Source organism: Diorhabda carinulata, chromosome X, assembly GCF_026250575.1.
Source record: "Diorhabda carinulata isolate Delta chromosome X, icDioCari1.1, whole genome shotgun sequence".
NCBI lineage: Eukaryota > Metazoa > Arthropoda > Insecta > Coleoptera > Chrysomelidae > Diorhabda > Diorhabda carinulata.
Window position 1 is genome coordinate 50898775 of NC_079472.1, and position 19532 is coordinate 50918306.

General features: G+C 32.0%; 2 protein-coding genes across 5 annotated transcripts in view; one reads left to right on the forward strand and one right to left on the reverse strand.

Moving 5' to 3' along the window:
• LOC130901115 (PDZ domain-containing protein 8) overlaps positions 1–14754 on the reverse strand; it is a 40529-nt gene extending 25775 nt beyond the window's left edge. The window contains exons 1-6 of one of the 3 annotated variants that reach the window (XM_057812216.1): positions 14325–14754; positions 13268–13471; positions 11956–12148; positions 11686–11896; positions 11446–11600; positions 8994–9334 (exon numbers count right to left, since the gene is read on the reverse strand). In XM_057812216.1, the coding sequence (XP_057668199.1) occupies positions 8994–9334; positions 11446–11600; positions 11686–11896; positions 11956–12148; positions 13268–13471; positions 14325–14486 (1266 nt within the window). In that variant the 5' untranslated portion in view covers positions 14487–14754. Of the gene's footprint in view, positions 1–8993; positions 9335–11445; positions 11601–11685; positions 11897–11955; positions 12149–13267; positions 13472–14212 lie in introns of all 3 variants that reach the window. The other 2 variants (XM_057812217.1, XM_057812218.1) reach the window with 2 other exon arrangements.
• Positions 14755–14851: 97 nt separating this feature from the next.
• On the forward strand, positions 14852–15698 carry LOC130901116 (sentrin-specific protease 8-like). 2 transcript variants are annotated; one of them, XM_057812220.1, is made up of 3 exons: positions 14902–15010; positions 15164–15262; positions 15338–15698. In XM_057812220.1, the coding sequence occupies exons 1-3, from the start codon at positions 14941–14943 to the stop codon at positions 15664–15666; spliced, it is 498 nt and encodes a 165-aa protein (XP_057668203.1). In that variant the 5' UTR covers positions 14902–14940; the 3' UTR covers positions 15667–15698. The 2 variants fall into 2 exon arrangements, with proteins under 2 accessions (XP_057668202.1, XP_057668203.1); XM_057812219.1 differs by having other exon boundaries at positions 14852–15262.
• The last annotated feature ends 3834 nt before the right edge of the window (positions 15699–19532 follow it).

Sequence of the window (19532 nt, forward strand, 5' to 3'; positions counted from 1 at the left end):
ATAACTGAGATATAACCTTACAAATCGTATCCAAACGTTTGACTGATACCATCTTCTAACCATTTAAACATTACCCTTTAAAGAGGGTGTGAGTCTTAGTGTGACTTTCATACATTATAGTTGAAAACTCAATGCTTATTAAATTGATTATATATCACCCATATCACCACCTACCACGGGTACTCCATATCCAACGGAATACACCCGACGACTTAGAGAGAAAATAAGTAAACTCAACGAAATAAAACCAGAGTTATTTAAGAGCGAAAACTTAATTAGTGATAAAAATGTTAGTGTGAGGAAAACAGGCAAGCCTATAGTAACAGTCAAAACATCTCCTAGGAAATCAATTATCAAGGGTACGTACAAACACAAAATCATAAAAAGAAACAGAAAGAAACACCCACTAAAAAACACCTCCACACAAAAAAGTTGCAAAAAAGGTGATTTGGAAAGCAGCCCAAACGAGGAATGTACATCCGTATGCGCTTCTAATAGCCCCAACTCACCTCCCACATCTATATATTCAAAAGAACTACAAAGAATTAGAGAGAAAACTCAAAAATTGAAAACAAAAAACGAAAACTACCACCAACTAGTATATATAAACGAAGATAACACGTCTTCCGAGGAAAAACTAGATTCATTAAAAAATACTGGAATAAACAGCCTGAAAATAACGGAAAGTCAACTCAAATCTGTCGACATAGAGACATTATATAAATGTCTAGACATAACAAATAAATTGCCCAATAATATTACAGAACAAGAAAATAAGTGTCCTGTAAGCCCAAAAAGTCTAGATATAACAACAGAAGGCCTGGATTTCTCTGTTCCTGCTTGTCGTGGAAAAAATTCAACACTAACGTCAGACCATCAGTCCATCAGTATACCAATAAATATGGAAGAAAATACTATCGGGCAAAGTGCAAATGAAAACATAGTAGTTGAAGTAGATAAAAACCCTCAAAGTCCAATTATTAAAAATCAACAAACAGTGGTGAAAGCACAAATTCACAAAGCAGCGAATCACTCTTGGGCACAAGAAGTAGAAGATGCAGAAAAGGCTACACCAAAGGAAAATTCGGACAATTTCACATCCCAATACGAGAAAATGATTAAAAATAAAGAAATCACAGCCAGAAAACTCGATGAGTTTTCGAACAAAAGCAAACCAAAACAAAAAGTTAATATGAACGAAATTATCACAATTCCACAAAATGAACCCATGGAGGTTAAGGAAATTACTCCACCAAGTTTCACCAAACCCAGAAGATACACTCCCTTTAATAAAAATATAACTCAGAACATAAACCCGACCATCACGCAAAACACATATGAATCGCTTTCGGAAATGTCCGAGGAAGAGTCTCAACAAACATCAAACACCCAAAAGAAAAGGAAAAAAACTACTTTCAGGAAATACAATGCCACAGAGTCAAGTTCGGATGAAGACAATCAGAATAAACAAACCAACAAGAGGCAAAAAGCTAAACAAACGAACACTACAATCAAAAAGAATAACACATCTTGCCCGCCAATCGTCATTGATGGCAACGTTTCTGCACATAGGGATATGGTGAATAAGTTGAAGGAAAATATTCGCAAACCGTTCGAAATCAAATACACAAACAATTCATCAATCATTTTCACTAAAGACGTTGAAGACTTCGAAAACTTGAAAAAGGCCTTAAGAGTGGAAAAAGTGCAATTCCATACTTACTCAAGAAGGGAGGAAAGAGCTCATGCATTCGTTCTTCGTGGCTTAGCCGAAGGTCTTCAAATAATAGATATAAAAGAGGAACTCAAGAAAACATACAAAATTCACACCAAAGATATTTTCAGAATGACCACGAGACACACGAGAATTCAATGGGAACATCGTAGGCAGACAAAACCGATAATACACGCGACTTCAAATTGTGGTAGAACACCGAGATATCTGAAATGTGCTGGACAACATCTCACACCGGAATGTCCTAAGGAGAGAAGTAAACCCGCGAGGTGCGCAAACTGCAGGGGTGACCACCCTGCCAACGCAGAAATTTGCCCGGAGTTCATTAAAGGAAGGCAATGGCTTGAGGAAAAAAGAAATGTATACACTAAACCGGATCCAAAAAAATACATTCCTGCCCCTACTCCAGCTGTCAATCCATGGACACGAGTATCCCAAAATAAACAAGATTTTCCCAGCTTACCTAAAAAACAAAACTCCCAACCGATTCCGCAAACCACTTCCCTTCAACCCGCTTCCCAAAACAAAATAACAAGTCAAACAGCAGATACTGACGTGGACAAATTTAATGAATTAAACAGTATGTTCAAAGAGCTACACTCATTGGTAAACTTGGACGAACTAACCAGAGCCGTCGCAGATCTGCTACAAGAAATGAGGAAGGCGACCAACAAATTAGAAAAATTCACAATCTACAATAACTTTGTTGCTGGTATAGACAACTATGACATCTAGGCAGGTAGGTGGTAAAGCAGTATTTCAAAATCGATCTAATCTTAATATAATTTTTTGCAATATAAACGGAGTTTTTAACAAACTCCATCTTATAAGACATTTTCTCTACATCCATAAACCCGATATATTTTTTCTAATAGAGACTCTACTCAAACCAAACAAAACAGTAAATTTCAGAAACCCCGAATATTGTCTTTTTAGACAAGACCGCCCCGATGATGCCAACGGTGGCGGTATCGCATTACTCATCAAAAAAGGCATAAATTTCCAACTTTTACAACAAAATAATTCTGTAATTGAGCATATCGGAATCCTTCTCGATAATAAAATTAAAATAGTTGGTGCATACAACCCTCCAAATACTAAATTGAACGAATCAGATTTTTTCAATATTATGAAAACCCACAACAAAGTATTGTTGATGGGTGATTTTAATTGTCGACACCCACAGTGGGAACGGTACGCAAACTATCCTAACAAAAATGGAAGTACTCTCTTAACTTTCTGCGATAATTCGGATTGCAACATATTTTTTACTGACGATCCTACCCATTTTCCTTACGCAAACCACACCCCTAGTACGTTAGACATAGCAATAGGACGTAACATAAATATCATAACAAAAATGAAGACATTGACAGACCTAAATTCCGATCACGATCCCGTCCTAATTCAACTTAAACTTTCACATAATATAAGCAACACAATAATAAAAAATATCTATGACTACAGCACCACGAGCTGGGTCAAATTCAGAAGAATCATTAACGAAAACATTGAAATCATAGACAAAATAGAAAATACAGAACATCTAAATAGAGTCATTGAAAATTTACAAGATATAATCCTAACCGCTAGAAACCTATCCACCACCCTTAAGCGTATACCCCCAATAAACGATACCCTCCCGGACTACATCACTGACATAATACACGACAAAAATAAAGCACGCAAAAGATGGCAATCATCAAAGCTAGAAAACGATAAAATCATATTAAAACAATATCAATATACAATAAATAATTTAATTAAAGAATACAAAAACAATAATTGGACAAAATTTTTAAACAAACTGAAACCCGAAAATAACTCTTTATGGAAAATTGCCAGACATTTCAAAAACCAACGTAACGAACTAACAAAAATTGTTTACAACGACCGCACTATAACGAATATGACTGAAATTGCGGAGAAGTTTGGAGTGTACTTCCAAGAAAACTTTATAAACAACATACCCAACACACAATATCACGACAATATATCAAATATTGCACGAAATCACCTAAACGCACTAAATATACAAAATTCAAAGAATCTTACAACTTGTACTGAAAATTATAATATAATTTACAAGTTGAAAAATAAAACTGCACCGGGTATAGATGGCATAGCCAATATACTTATTAAAAATCTTCCCAAAAAAGCTTTAGTGCAACTTACACATATCGTTAATTTTGTTCTAAAAACAGGACATTACCCCGATAAGCTCAAAATTGCCAACATCGTTCCCATTATCAAAGCTAATAAACAACCATACTATACCATACTTGCTCAATAATATTGTAAAGGTGATAGATAAAGTAATTCACAAAAGATTACAAAACTTTATTGAAAAACAAAAAATTATACCACCCGAGCAATACGGATTCAGAAGTGGACACAGTACGACGGCCCAAATAATACGAGTTTTTAATTATATTAGAGAAAGCTTCCAGGACAAAAATAAGTCCATCATGGTCGCTATCGACATTCAAAAAGCATTTGACTCCGTATGGATCGAGGGTTTAATTTTTAAATTGATCAATTTAGAAGTTCCAAACTATTTAATAAAAATTTTGCATTCCTATTTAACGAATAGAGAATTTTACGTCAAAAACAACGAAAGCCAGGCGGGTCCATATCCCATAAAGGCTGGAGTTCCGCAAGGGTCCGTACTATCACCTTTGTTATATTCCCTTTTTACACATGATATACCCACTTCCCAAGAAATCCTAACAGCTATGTATGCAGATGACACTTGTTTTGTAGCATCGGCAAAACATCCCGATCAAGCACTTAACATCATCCAAACACATTTAAACAACAAAATTTTACCATATTTTCAGAACAATAAACTATCTATAAATGCGTCAAAAACAGAGTACTTGTTACTCAGACGTATAGCCAGGAAAAGCAGCTCATTGCAATCGCAGCTTCACATTAACGGACAAACGATCCTGCCAAGCAGTACCCTAAAATATCTAGGGTATATTGTGCAAGGAAACACGAATGCCCACATAGCCAAACAAATACAAAAAGCTAAGATTGCAATGGGCAGACTTTACCCTCTCATCTGTAAACACAGTAAACTCACCACACAAAACAAACTTTTATTATACAAACAAATCATTAGATCCATTTTAACATACGCAGCCCCAGTCTACTACACAGGTACCAAACAAAATTTCCTCACCCTTCAGGTGGTACAAAACAAATGCCTTCGTATGGCTATTAAATATTCATGCTACCCAAAACTTCCTAGAACCTCGTGGTTACATGACATAGCCGATATACCCACTGTCAAAGACTTTGTCACCAAAATTTCAACAAACTTTTACAATTTTTGTCTACCAAAAGATCTTCGAGAAAAACTCGAGAGCCGCAAATCGCGCAGGAGATATCCACGACAGTGGTTGTAGGCTTCTGGATGGTTCACTTATAACGTAGTTTAGTTGGAGAAATCCAAATTTATATATACCGAAATCAAAGTAAATAAAAACTTCAATATATTCATACGAATTATTCAATATCAACCACGTTGCTTTCTCGAAAACTAGAGCCCCGATCGATTTTTGAAACCCTGTTTTTCAGCTGCTTTTCAGGGATATTTCAGCCGAAAGATACTGGGAGACACAACTATATACCAGGGACAGAGTTATTGTAGCTACATCAAACTTGTGGATAATGCCCCGATGCAAGGAACCACAACAGTACTTAAGACGTACACAACACATCTAGAGATCGCCAACTCATGTATTGTTATCTTTTAGATGTGTTGTAATTAGGGAAACATAAAAGAAAATAAAGACACTTTTTTTTTAAAAAAAAAGGGCGAAAGAAATTTAAAACGCTTATAATCTTATAGGTTATATAATTCCCAATGATTTTACGTTTTAAGCTACTAAATTTCTTGAAAATTAACGGAGATCTGACCTAAAAACTAAATACACTTTTTAAAAATTTGGTCCAGGTAAATTTTGGAGCTTAAGTGAAAGTATCAACATTGTGTAAATCTTGTGAATAATTTTTTCATTTTTTTGACACAAGGGATGATTTATAGGGGTTGAAAAATGTTATATATAATATTCAAGTTAAAAGAGATAAAAAATATCAATTCGATATAAATAGATCAAAAAATTGTATAAGTACGTCTGTGAATTTTTTTCAATTTTTTCCGAAATTTGGGATAATATACAGGGGTTGAAAATTATAAATACAAAATATTGAAGTCAAAACAGATAAGATGTCCATTTAAAATAAATAAATCATCGAAAAGAATACATACGTCTATAAATAGATTTTTTCAATTTTTTGGAAATAAGGGATGAATTATAAGTGTTAATTTAATATAGGTAAGCTACCACAAGGTAATTGAATAATTTTTTTTTAAATTTTATATTAACCGGGGGTGCTTTATAAGGGATGAAATACATAGAGCGGGGTTGAAAAATTATAAATACTAAAGCATTAACAACAAAAAAGTAATGTTTTTAAGATTGGGCATAAACAAATTATTTTCTGAATACATTATTTTTTCACAACCTAATCAGAAAACAGAAAAATCCATATTTATGTTTGTTTACTTAATAGTAGGCCATGGATTCTTTCACACATGCATAAAAAAATGTTTTGTTTATTGCACACCTGGAAACTAAGTCACAGAGTCAATACAAATCAATAATTATGGCTGAAGGTGAAAACAGGGAATTTCAAAATTTTGAAAAGTAGAATATTATAAAATGTTTAAACCTTTTTCAACGAAAATGTCGAAGCAGCGCTACAATTATATTTAAACAGGTGAAGAATCGGCTTGTTTTATTTTGTTACAAAATCAAAAAATAAATAGAAAAGATCTTATTAGGTTTCCAGAAAGACGTCAGTCATCTCGGGCTACGGTATCTCGGTTAAAATCCAATCTTTTAAATTATGACTGCAATTAAAAAACCTTGGCAATCTCATGTTGAAAGAAATGAAGCTGGCGAAATTAATGTTTTAGCGTGTGTGAAAGCAAGACCCCAAATTTCCTATAAATGAAGATTTTGAAAAAAAAAGTGATATGATCTGACGAATCCCATATAAGCAACATCGGCATATATAATATGCAAAATACAAGATATTAATTTCAAGAAAACCAGCATATTACTTTTGAACAACCGCAACAAGGCCGATTTGGTTTTATTGTTTCATGTTTTGTATTGAGTACTAGAATTGTATATACAACTGCCTAAAGATACCTAAATATATTACAAAATAATATGCCAGAATTGCTGGAGGACATACCTTTGGAACCTCAACCGAAGAAACATTCAGAAACTCACAGAGGCAACCCTTTATGATTTTAACTGCCTTAAGGCGAATAGAAACTTTATGTGGTTTATGTATAAGACAAAATAGACGACAGTTTAAACAGTTTTATTAAATTTATATGTTTCTTCTTCGTTTTTGTAATAAATTTTTTCATTTGATTATTGTAATTACAGTTAAAGAGTGATATTTTGAGTTTATTTTTAGAATATAATTAAATAAATAGGTTTAACTCACATGGAGTTTTAAGAAATCAATAATTAAATGCACGTGTGAAAGAATTCACAGCTTACTATTAGATAAATATAAATGTGGATTTTCTATCTTATACAGGATTTTCGCCTTATATTTCAAGAACAAAAATAGTTGGAATATTTCTGTTTGTTGCTTTGAAAATTTTACAAAAAAGTGATACAGGGTTGCGGAAACCTCATTTCTATAAATAATGATAGCTGTGATACAGTCTCAACCAAATTGGTACACAGGTACAATTACAAACAAAATACAAAAGCTAAGTATATGTTATGGACCATAAACAAAAAAATTAATACTTTTTAAAGAGAGATATTGACTAAAATGCAATGTTACAAAAATATAGGATTCTGTATGCTGCCCTATCAATATATAAGTTTTACAACAGTATAAACTAAGAGTCATCATTATAGCTATCAGTATAGTTTATTTTTTTTTTTGGGATCAAACCAATCTTGAAATCATAACCCTGGTGATTAAATAAGTACAAAATAATAAACAGAAAAAATATATGTTGGAGTCAGACAATAAAAAACAACTATAAAACAGAAATATTTACTAATAAAGAGTGGAATAAAAATCTGGAAATAAGTGATTACCTAAAAAAACAGCTAATAGGTATTATACAAAATTAGTATTGTCTGAAATAAATAAAACAAAATTATGGATCCACTAATGGCCCTAATAGCATTTTAAATCCGTAGAGATTGAGAGGCTAGTAGGAAGAATAAACCCTTCAATCATTCCACACTGATATTAAATATTAACCTATGCTTTTATCTTGTTTCTTACAAGCTACAAATATAAGAAGCTTCACTTTATATGTTTGCCTAATCTGACGTACCAAAGAGATCATGGTAGACACCCACATATCTTCACCTGGTGATAGAAAGATCAGTCTATTAAATCATTCTCAGAATATCTGAAGAAGGTACAGGAAATGAGATAGTGTGGTACATCTCTTCAGTGGAAGTTACTAGTGGAGTTATGATCAAGCAAATAATCATCATTGAGGTTTTTACCGTAATATTAATAAGAAAGATAAGGATAGTATATTTGAGGTTGGTAATCAAATGTTCACTACCCTTAAAATAATAAGCCGACATTCCTGAATCTGGAAAGAAACCATCATGATTGCGACATAGCATTTAACTTCTATGTTTATGCAAAGCTTGGAATTGCTGTAGGAAATCCAATGATCTAGGTAACAATACTTTTTTAAGATTCTAGTTATATTATCTATAGTTGCGAAAAGTTTCAAATGACATAGAATAAAAAAGTTTAAAAAGTTTTATTGAATAGTAAGAAAATTATAAATATAATGATGTAGATAATATACTGAAAGGAACAAAATGATTAGTTACGTTCTAGGTGCCAGTTAATCACATCAATCTCATCTAAACTAAAAAAATTAAAACCTGAACTGTAAAGAATTCTGCCATAACCAAACACTGAATGTTACTTTTATTTTTGTGACAAATATTCTTGTTTTGTAAACAACATGGCAAAGTCACTTTGTTACTTCGCTAGGCCATCGCCGAAGGTGAAAATCATTGTTGAATAGATGTTTGAAGTAATTACATCGTTTAATTTTCTTGCTCTTCAAACCTGAGTTTTGGAAAAATATTCTCATAGTTGTGAAAAGCTAATTCAACAAGTTATTAGCACATAGTTTATTTAACACTGATTAGTAAAACTAATTATTTACCTTGATTTCAGTCTCCTCTGAATACTTTGATTTGATACTGTAATTTTCAGCCAACCTTTCCACTTTCAAAGTAACATTAGCAGCTGATATGGATTTGATAAACTTTGCAACTTGAGGTACCGATTGAACCGTACGGTTTTCTACGGCAAGTACTATATCATTTTGCCTTAGGCCCGACTTGTAAGCCGTACTTTGGGGTGTGACGCTATCAACTAAAACCAATCCTTGTTCATGTTTAAAAATTACACCTAGTTGAGCTTGTCGAACTTTCGTCATGGTTATTTCAAGTGTCATATATACATTGTCATCTTTATGATATATAGAGATCCAAGGTATTACATCTAAAAATAAACACCATTGGGTGATAAAAAATGAAAAACAAGATCATCTTTAGAAAGAATATAGCTGTACAATTTTAAATAACAACTCAATAAAAGATGTTTTAAGTATGATATATTGAAAAATTCTTAGCCTACTATAGAACCAAACAAAATTTCAATGTCAAAATATTTTATTACTCAACATATTCTCCTCTTAAATGGATACATTTATTACAGTGAAACTGCAGCGTCACTAGACCTTTCAAAAAAGTGTTTCTTCTCGCTCTGCAAACTAGAACTTCACAGCTTTTATTACCTCCTCGTTGGAAGAAAATTTACGACCTTATGAATTTTTTTTCAGTTGAGAAAAGAGATGATAGTCGGACGGAGTCAAATCTGGTGAATAAGGTAGGTGTTCTAGTAATTCAAACCCTAAAACACGAATTTTTTGCATGGCAACATAAGATTTGTGTACAGGGGCGTCGTCCTGCGAAAACAAAACACCTTTGGATAGCTTTCCGCGCCTTTTCTGTTTAATTGTTACCGGTAAAGTGGTCAGTAATGTCGAATAGTAATCTCCAGTTATTGTTCTACCCTTATCCAAAAAATCAATCATGATTAACTCCTTGGTAATCCCAAAAAACTGAAACAAGAACTTTTCCAGCAGATTTTTGGACAAGAAACTTCTTAGGTTTTTGGAGAACCAGAGTGTCGCCATTCCATCGATTTGTTACTTTGTTTCTGGATCGTAGAAATGTACCCAAGTCTTATCCATCATCTTCAATGGAAAATTTACGTTTTTTGAAGCTTGCAGCTCAATGTTTCACGGTCGCATACGAAGGACATTGATCACCAAGGGTATTAAGCATACCTTCGTAAATCTGCTTACCTCTTAACCCTTTTAAATACAGGTACTTGATGGTGGCTCGATACCTCAATTTTTCGATTTTCCCAATTTCGGTGGACATATTTTTTCTGTCAATTTATTGCGTAACTCTGATTTACTTTTTTGATATCAAACTTTACACTGACACTTCTAATAAGTTATTGTTCGTTGGTATGATAACACAATATTTTGTTTATGCATGGAACTAAGTAGATATCAATACATCCTCGTAAACACAGTAGTTGCTATGATTTGTATCTAGGTGAGGATTCCGAACTAGAAGGAATGGTCTAATGAAAATTTGTTGAAAAAAATTAATAGCAGGCAACGGCCGACCGGAATATACAGGATGTTTCAAAAAAGGGTGATCCCGTATATAGGATGGATAGAAAACAGAAAAATGTTTGGGGTTTGTTCGGTAAAAAATGTTCGTAACGCCATCCGTATTCAAGATAAAGGGCGTTGAAGAAAAAAAATACGTATTTTTTTACGATTTTGCTGCAACTACTTGCAACATTGTATTGAAGTTTTATAGAAATATGTTTTGGAAGTTGATACATCCAATGAATCTGTTTTTACGAGTATGTCTGACTCTCATAGTGGACGCTAGTTTCACAGTTCGTACTGTAGATAGTATTGAACATAACTTTTTGATTTATTTAAATAAAATTTCAAGTGAACTTAACCATCACTCAATTTTACACCAAAAAGATACTCTTGTTAAAACTCGATACTATTTACCGTTTTCGGAATATTTAGATTTGAAATTTATGGAGTAGTAACCGATGCTGGTATAAAGTATGGATAAAATAATTATTTCTCACAATTATTAATTAGTAAACATTATCTGAATTGACAATTCTTTGTCACTTTTGTCGTTTTAAATACATCCTTTATGTATTGATTTATTATGAAATAAAATAAAACTTTATCGTTGATTGAGCTTATTTTTATTGCGAGGGAAAAGGCCACAGCCAATTAATTTGCCACAGGCCTCGAACAGTCTTGTTACGCCAGTGTGGATCAGTATGATTCAAAACTCTAGTCAATTTCCACTCCCTCTAATAAAATTGTTTGTTGAAATGAGCAGTTGAGTACGGACCTGATAATAAAACCAGTAGAAATAAATCAAGAAGTAGATATAAATTTACAAGACCAAAGTTCACATTGCTAAAAAATCTGTACTATTAGAAAAATCTCCATAATAATAAATAATAGATAGTTTTTATTTATTGAAAATACTCACCCACTGCCATTGTGCAATAAACATTTTGAATGAGGGGAGGTAAGGAGAGTCTTGACACTTCAACACAGGTGACTTCCAATTGTCCTTGAGGAACTATTTCGTTGTCTTCTGCATCCAACTGACATGGGTCCGTTTTGACAAAAAATGGTTTGTATCTACAAAAATGAAAATTTTACTCTATACAAATTTTTCTCATAACCCATTATTATTGAGTACATAATTACTTAATTAATTAATTACCTTAATTTGTAGTTTGGCAAAGTATGCTTTCTCTTAATTGCTTTTTTGATCTGATTCACAATGAGATTTGTTATATTAGATTGTAGTTGCCTTCCTTGAAAATGAGATTCTACTTGCAAATTCAAAAGGGGTTCAGAGAAAAAACTAAATGACCAATGAGTGTAGGGTTGTCTGGAAAACTGAAGTCTTGCTTGTCCACTTATTCTTTTCACTAAAATGAAGGTTTTTCATAAATAGTGTTGCAGTTTCTTTTATATTTAATGATCTAACCTTTTATAGACAGATAAGCGGTTTTTCCAAATTTCATTTTGGCATCAACACTTAATAAAAAATTTCCTGTGTAATCCAAATCAAGGCATAAACTCACAGTTTCAATATAACCTTCCCTCTTATCTAATTTGACTGTATCTATAGTAATTTCTTTTATGTCAGGAAATTCTGTCCCTAGGTGCATATCCCTAATCTAAAAAAGTTTACTTCTTTAAACATACTTTCAAGACATTGGCGGGTCCACCGGAAGGGGGGTGGACGAGCGAGACCGCACCCCCAAGAGCGAAAAAATATAATGTTCTACAAAAAAATCAAACAATTTATATCTTGCAAAATATAAGTAGAATTTTTTTGTAATGTCAAATGCTAGTATTTCCTAAGAGCCTAAAAACTTTGTATTTTCTGACAGGCACCCCCTGCACTAGAGGGTTTATTATCACTAAACTCTAGATTATGCACAATGGTTGTTAAAATTTTTATAGCAAATAGTCTATGAGGTAAGAAGTTTATATACGAAATTTTAAATTGCCGAGATAAATAGCTTTTGATAAATTTTTGAAAATGTATGTTTTTTAGCTTTATGTTAAGCCAACCATAACTTGTTTAAGAGCATTTTGTATTGTGTCATGCATGGCGTATCCGATGTTGCCATTAATCATTTAGGGGTCAGATTAGGTCTTGATTAATGAAATTTTCTCAAGAATACTATTACATTTACAATTTTTAAAACACTGTTTAGCTCGAAATTTTGACACAGAGTTAGTAACACTCCTGGTATGTTTAGTCATCTTTTGTTCGCCTTACTGTTGAGCAAGTTAGGTTTGGTTAGGTTGGGTTGGGTCGGGTTAGGTTAGGTTGAATTAAGTTAGGTTAGGTTATTATTTTATATTTCATTTAAAACCTGAACCAATTATAAAGATAACAATCTATAAGTACTATGTAGGCAGTACTAATATACACTCAATATAACTTTAGTTTTAAATTATTTGGAGAAAGACTCCCTCAACAGAAAAAGGTCTTGCAACACCTTCTGGGGTTGTGAAGAACTCGTTACTATGTTTATGATTTATATTGGTCAGTCCCAATTTCCACTCAACATAAGCTCAAACTTGATGAGGTCCTCCCCCAGTATCTCCTCCCTCTACCGTCAGAAAATCACTATAAATCAATGGTACATAATCTAAAGTTTTACCACCTCCCCCCCCCCCCAAAGCAAAATGTTCACTTTACTACTTTAAGAAAATACATTATATATTGAGAAATAGAGAAAAATAATCTGGAAATCAAATATGTTCCATTTCAAATCACTTACTGTAATGCTATCAAAAAATTTTCCTATTGTAGTTTTTGTTAAAAGTTCATCAAATTCTAGGCTCAATTTCTTATAGAGCCACCGTTTAATATATTCTGAATGCCTCAACTCGTGGAATAAAAACTGTAAAACTAAACTAATAGGCAGACTAGCTCCTTTTCTTCGGTCTGTCACATCTTCAGATTCTATTTGTTTTTTTATGTCCTGAAAATTTAAATAAACTAATATGTAGTAGTGTTTGGAATTAACAAATAATAAAACACTTCATAAAATATTTGAATAATTACTCCATAAGTTCTTCAATAAATAACAAATGTTTTGGTACAAGTCATTAAAAATGCCACTTTTAATTACTGTCAACAGTATTAAAAGTGACTGTTTACATGAAGTGTGATGAAAATATTTTTGAGATGGTTTTGTATTTGAGTATTAAAATGCATTTTGAGGTTTAATGTCATTCCAAAATCTCATATATTGTTATCAAAATAAGGTAGTTACTCAAAAAATGTTGTATGATATTTGTGATAAAGTGATTTTATTTTATTCATTACATTGTTCACTTTGCTCCCCTCATTTCACAAACTTTTTAACTCACAAAATAAAACATCACTTTTAGCACTCACATCATAAATAACTATTATGTTTAGTAGGGCATAGTGTGGGTCTAGTTATTTAGTAACTAGGTCTCTACTGTCAACCTATATCTGATAATTTTCCAAGAAATTGAAACAAATATAATTAATACTGAACATAACATTCTACATTTACATAAGAGAATTTGGAGAGCTGTACATTTGGAAAAACTTTAGATTAAACCCACAATTAACTGAACATTTTAGTATTTATAATATTTGGCCTAATCTATTTATAGTGTCTAAATTTAACACTACACTGATCAATAATCTACACAAACAATAAATAAAACACAATCATAAACCGACGAACCTTCATTTATGTTAACAAAAACAATGTTTTAGGAATAAACAGTAAACATTAAAATTAAGAGTTAAGGTCATGCAAGATTAAGCACTAATCTTGTTGAAATTACAATAAATACCTGCGGTAGGTTGTAGTCAACTGAATTTTTTGTTACTGAAGGCTTTGCTATTGGGCTCTTTTTTAAATAAACATACAAAATATAATACTGTACACCTAAAGTTAAAATTATTCCGAATAATACTGAAATACAGGCCAGAAAGACAGTAGCAAAAATATCCATTTTAATAAACTCAACTGCTACTATCACAAGAGCTATTAGACCGAAGAAATATAAATTATTATTATTAAAATCGATTAATTACATTATGAAACCACCTTTTCTCAAAAACATTCTATTTGTTTTTGTCAAACATAAAGCTTAAAAAAGAAGATGATTAAACCGGATGGAAACTTTGTCAAATTTTAACTTCACTATAGAAAATCTTAATCTCTTCAGTTTTGGCAATTATATTAACTCTTTCTTGGAAACCGTTAATCCTTTGAGAAATTTATTTTCCTTCTTCAGTTTTAATAATTTTCATTTGTTCAAAAAATTTTAATTTATTTTGTTATCAAACCTAGCTGATGTCCTACTATTAAGTCGCCATTCAGTGATAACGAAGAAAAAGATTTTGATTCCAAAAATTTATATTTTCCAAAATTTTTTAAACAATGAAATTTAGTTATCCCGTGAAATGAGTAATAAAGTTGTCTTGAGCTATAATGAAAGTTTATTAAGAACATCTGACATAGAATTGCTGAAAGGTCCGAATTGGCTAAATGACACAGTAATATCTTTTTATTTTGAATATCTAGAAAATGACTTGTTCAAAGGCCTGAATTATTTATTATTTGTCACTCCAGAAGTGACCCAATGTATAAAAGTATCTCCTCAAAATGAATTAAATATTTTCTTAGGGCCATTGGTAAATTCCATAATGAGAGAATTTATTTTCTTTGCTCTAAATGACAATCAGTTAGTTGACTCGTCTGGAGGTTCTCACTGGAGCCTTCTAGGTAATATTTATCCGAATAACTGCAAAAAGTAGCATAAAGTCAGTAGAAATAAAAATTACGTAATGACATTTTTAGTGTTTTCAAGACCAGAAAAAATGGTATACCATTATGATTCATCACAAGGAAGCAATGATGACCAAGCTGTGGAACTTGGGGAAAAAATTTTAAAATATTTTTCATTTCCTGTTCAAGGAAAAGTACAAAATATGCCTTGTCTTCAACAAACAAATGGATATGATTGTGGTGTTCATGTGCTTTGCAATGCTGAACAGTTAGCAAGTTATGCTTCTCATTATGGAAGGGTAACAGGTTGTCCCAAATTAACACCGGAAACAGTAATTGCAAAAAGATGGGAAATTTTAGATATTATTGAAAGATTAACAGGAACAGGTTATGTAAACTGATGTTTATTAAACTTTTTATTCAATTTTAATAATTTTTTTATGTAGTATTAGTCCACATCATAATTTAATATAAATACTTTTGTACAAAAGTGTATATAATAAAATTAATATTCATTCCACTAGGACAGTATTTTTAGATACTTAATTTTTTGTCTTCACATAATTGTAATATTTAACATGAATTTCGAATTCAGAGTTTACAGAAAGTCTAGAAGAACTTATTCATAATAAATAGTTGCTAAACAGTTGAGGAAAACTGAAACAAATAATAATTTTTTTTCTAGAGTAATTAGTCAAATTCTCTTCAGCTTTTTAAATTTTTCCAGAAAAAAAAATAGACCAGAAGAGATTGTACTGGTGATTATCTATGTTTTTCTGTTTTCTGCCTTTTGGAGTAGTGAAAGGGTATTCCATTGACATTTTATTTGGAAAATGAGATTTTCTTTGCAACAAAATGGGTTCTGCATGATTTTCTGATTCTTGACATCTTCATTGAACAATAGTTTATCATCAATTTTTTTATCAAAATTTTTTTAGCAGTAGTGTTCTAAGAATTGAAATATTTAAAAGAAAATGCAAAGAAAATCATGAATTTTCCGTGCTTTTCTGTTTTCTACTAACAATATCAATCAAACATATTTTGTTCAAATTGATCAGAAAAAATGTTGGCTAGACGTCTCCTGGGCTATAACTGTTCCTGGGCATCTAAAAATTTTGCAGAAAATGTTCACACTGAGCCTGTGTTTTTCTGAGACATAAAATAAATGTTAATATAAAGGTAATAATGCAAATAGACAACTCAAAAGGACAGAATTGTTACGTTGACCATTTATACTGTTAAAAAATGTGTAAGAAAGTTCGTAGAAATATATTTTGTTTATAAAAGTCAGTCAGATTCAATAGAAATGTATGCTATTGTATTTATGCTCAAAAACCTTTAAACTTTGAGAAGATCATTATGGAAATATAAGATATATCAAAATTTCATTAATTTAAAGTAACATGAACAAAATATATGAAAATATACAAAATAATTTTTCATTATCCTCATTATCATCCTCTTTGGATAATTCACTTTAATCTGATATTTCTTCATTGATTTCTCTCCTATCACACTCGTTATATTAATTAATATCTTTCATCATTCAAAGCTTGAAAATGAAAAAATTCATATTATTGACACAACAAAAAAAAATTATATCAAATATTAATAAAAACATGTTTTTAGGGATAAAAATGTACTTACATGAATTACACAGAAATTATTTACCTTCATTTGCTATTAAAATTTGCATTTCGACAGTTCTTCCACTTTGTACGAATTAAAAGTATATTTTTGTGCACCCAACCATACTACTTAATATCTAAGCCAGATGGTATGGGTCTGAATGCATTGCTTCACAGATTTTTAATTTACACTGTTCTTAAAATATGCTGCTCTAATTCCCTATTACATGGCGACAAAGTACATGTATCAAAATTCAATGATGTCTTTTAAATTGTTTAGTTGTCTCAATTGTGCCGTAAGTGTTGAAAAACAATTGAAGGCGAGCTTCATCTTCTGATTTAAGTGTGTGAAGCTGTGAAGGCATTTCTGCGTGTAGCGTACATTTTACAAATAAATTCCTCTAGGATCTCTGAAGCGGCCCTATAATAATAAAAATTTGTTTTTATATTGCAAGTTAAGGTGTTTGTATTATGATATAAAATGTTGATAAATGATTTCAATTTAAAATTTATAATAGTTGAACTTGTTTACTTACTCTACAAAATTTCAGCTAGCGATCACAGAGTTAAATAATGAGTATTTTCAAATTGAAAATAACAAAAATAAACATTGACTTCGCATCATTAAAAACTTATTTTAACCTCGAAAAAAATTACGGCTGTCTTGCTAAATTGTGATTGTATGATATATATGGTGTTGATAGCTGGACTTTGAAGGTCTCCAGCATGCATAAGGTGGAAGCTTTTAAAATGTGGCTCTTTAGACGGATCCTCAAAATACCATGGACCGGATCCGGATCATGGATAAGGAAAGCTTCCTACTTTGGCCACATTTTTAGAAATCAAAAATATGCCTTGTTACAGCTGATCTTGGAAGGGAAGATAGAGGCAGGCGCGGCCTGGGTAGAAAAAGATTTTCATGGTTGAAAAATCTTCGAGATTGGTTCGATGTACGTGATGCCGTAAAACTAATACGCATGACTGAAGATCGTGAGGAATTCCAAAGGATGATTGCCAACCTTCATTAGAATGAAGCAGGCACTGGAAGAAGAAGATATATATGATGGCATAAATCAGAAAATTGTGGCCATTTGGAAATATTTTTTTAATGCACTGGAATAATTTTGATTTAATTAGAATACACTTTCTAAACACAATATCCTCACGGCACTACTGCCTCTTTGTGAACTTATGGTCTTTAGATGTATGCAAAATGGCAGAAATCAGAAAATCGTGTAAATTTTTCCGAATTTTATTATACATTTGAGACTCCTGCCTTTTAACCGTTCTGCTGATTTGAAATGAGCACTGACTGCATACAAGCATGATAAATTTTAAAAATTTGCTTCTTTAGTTATAAAGATTTTTTTAATAATACCTCTAGTGTACGGGCCCAGAACCAAACACTCTAAAAGCCTGGGCAGCGCACCAAGTCTTTTTGAAGCAGAAATTTATAGGATTGAAAAATGTGTTCAGCACTGGAAAAGAAGGTTGATAGGAAGAAAACCAATTATTGGGACAACCTACAGGGTCTGAGATACTCAAAGACTCTCCTGGGAAGCTCTAACCAGAAAAGATATGCTAAATGTACCAACCTGAATAAGAACAATCTACAAATACTAACAGGAGTCCTATCGGGACACTGTCGTCTTAACAAACACCTGAAAACGCTAAACTTAGCAGATAATGCGTGCAGAATTTGAAGTGTAAAACACTAAAGAACTCCATAGCACTTCTCCTGAGAGCGTTGGAAATAGAAGACGAAGATCTCTGACAATTACAGCTATCTCACATTCTATACTTTTTAAAGAGAGTGGGATTAACAGATCAGCTGTAAACACTGTGTGCCCCAGTATCGGAGCAAGAAAGAGAGAGACAATAGATCCTTTGGGTTGCAGTGTATACGATACCCCAAAATCCATACATACAGAGTAGATACCTCATACATAGTGAATAAAAATATTGAGGAACAGTTAAGTAGTGACATTTCTAGATTGTCATTGAGTATGTGGCAAGAAGATGGTTTCTTTGAGTAGCTCTTATTTCTGAAGATGATGTTTGCTGCAGTTCACTGGCGGTAGAGACTTGTTTATGTTACTTTGTGTGTCTGTATTAAAACAATGTAGTGAAAATAAGTCTAAACAAGAGCCAGCTTTAGTTATTCTTATTCTTCTAATTAATTTGGTTATACCCTGGTATATTGATCAAAAATTGTGTTTGAAGCATATTGCGATTTCTTTCAACACTGTGATTATTAGATGTTTGACTTCTCTGTTTACTGTCCGGGTTTAGAATGATTTTTCAAAACTCTGGAGAAACTTATTTTGGTAAGGTTTGATTCACTTTGCTAATCTGGCATAGGTTAACTGTTTTTTTCTACAGAAACGCCAATTATAACAATTTGATAATTTTTTTCCATTAAATTCACTCTAATTGTGGGATTCTTGTTTCCTATAATATATTTTGGTAGATTTCTACCTAACTATCTAGGATTATTAAAAAAAGGAACCAAAGAGAGTATAAATAGATGAGAAAATATTTACAAGAATAAGGATAGCACTAAATGTATTCATTATTGTACAGGACAAGATAAGGATATTAATTTATTTTGCAAAGGCAACCAAAATTAAACTCAGAAA

Bases quoted from the DNA above. Each gene is read 5' to 3' on its own strand.
- LOC130901116 (XM_057812219.1), top strand. From the start codon at position 14,941: ATGAGTAATAAAGTTGTCTTGAGCTATAATGAAAGTTTATTAAGAACA. The intron at 15,263-15,337 runs GTAATATTTATC...TGACATTTTTAG, and splicing joins TTCTCACTGGAGCCTTCTAG to TGTTTTCAAGACCAGAAAAA.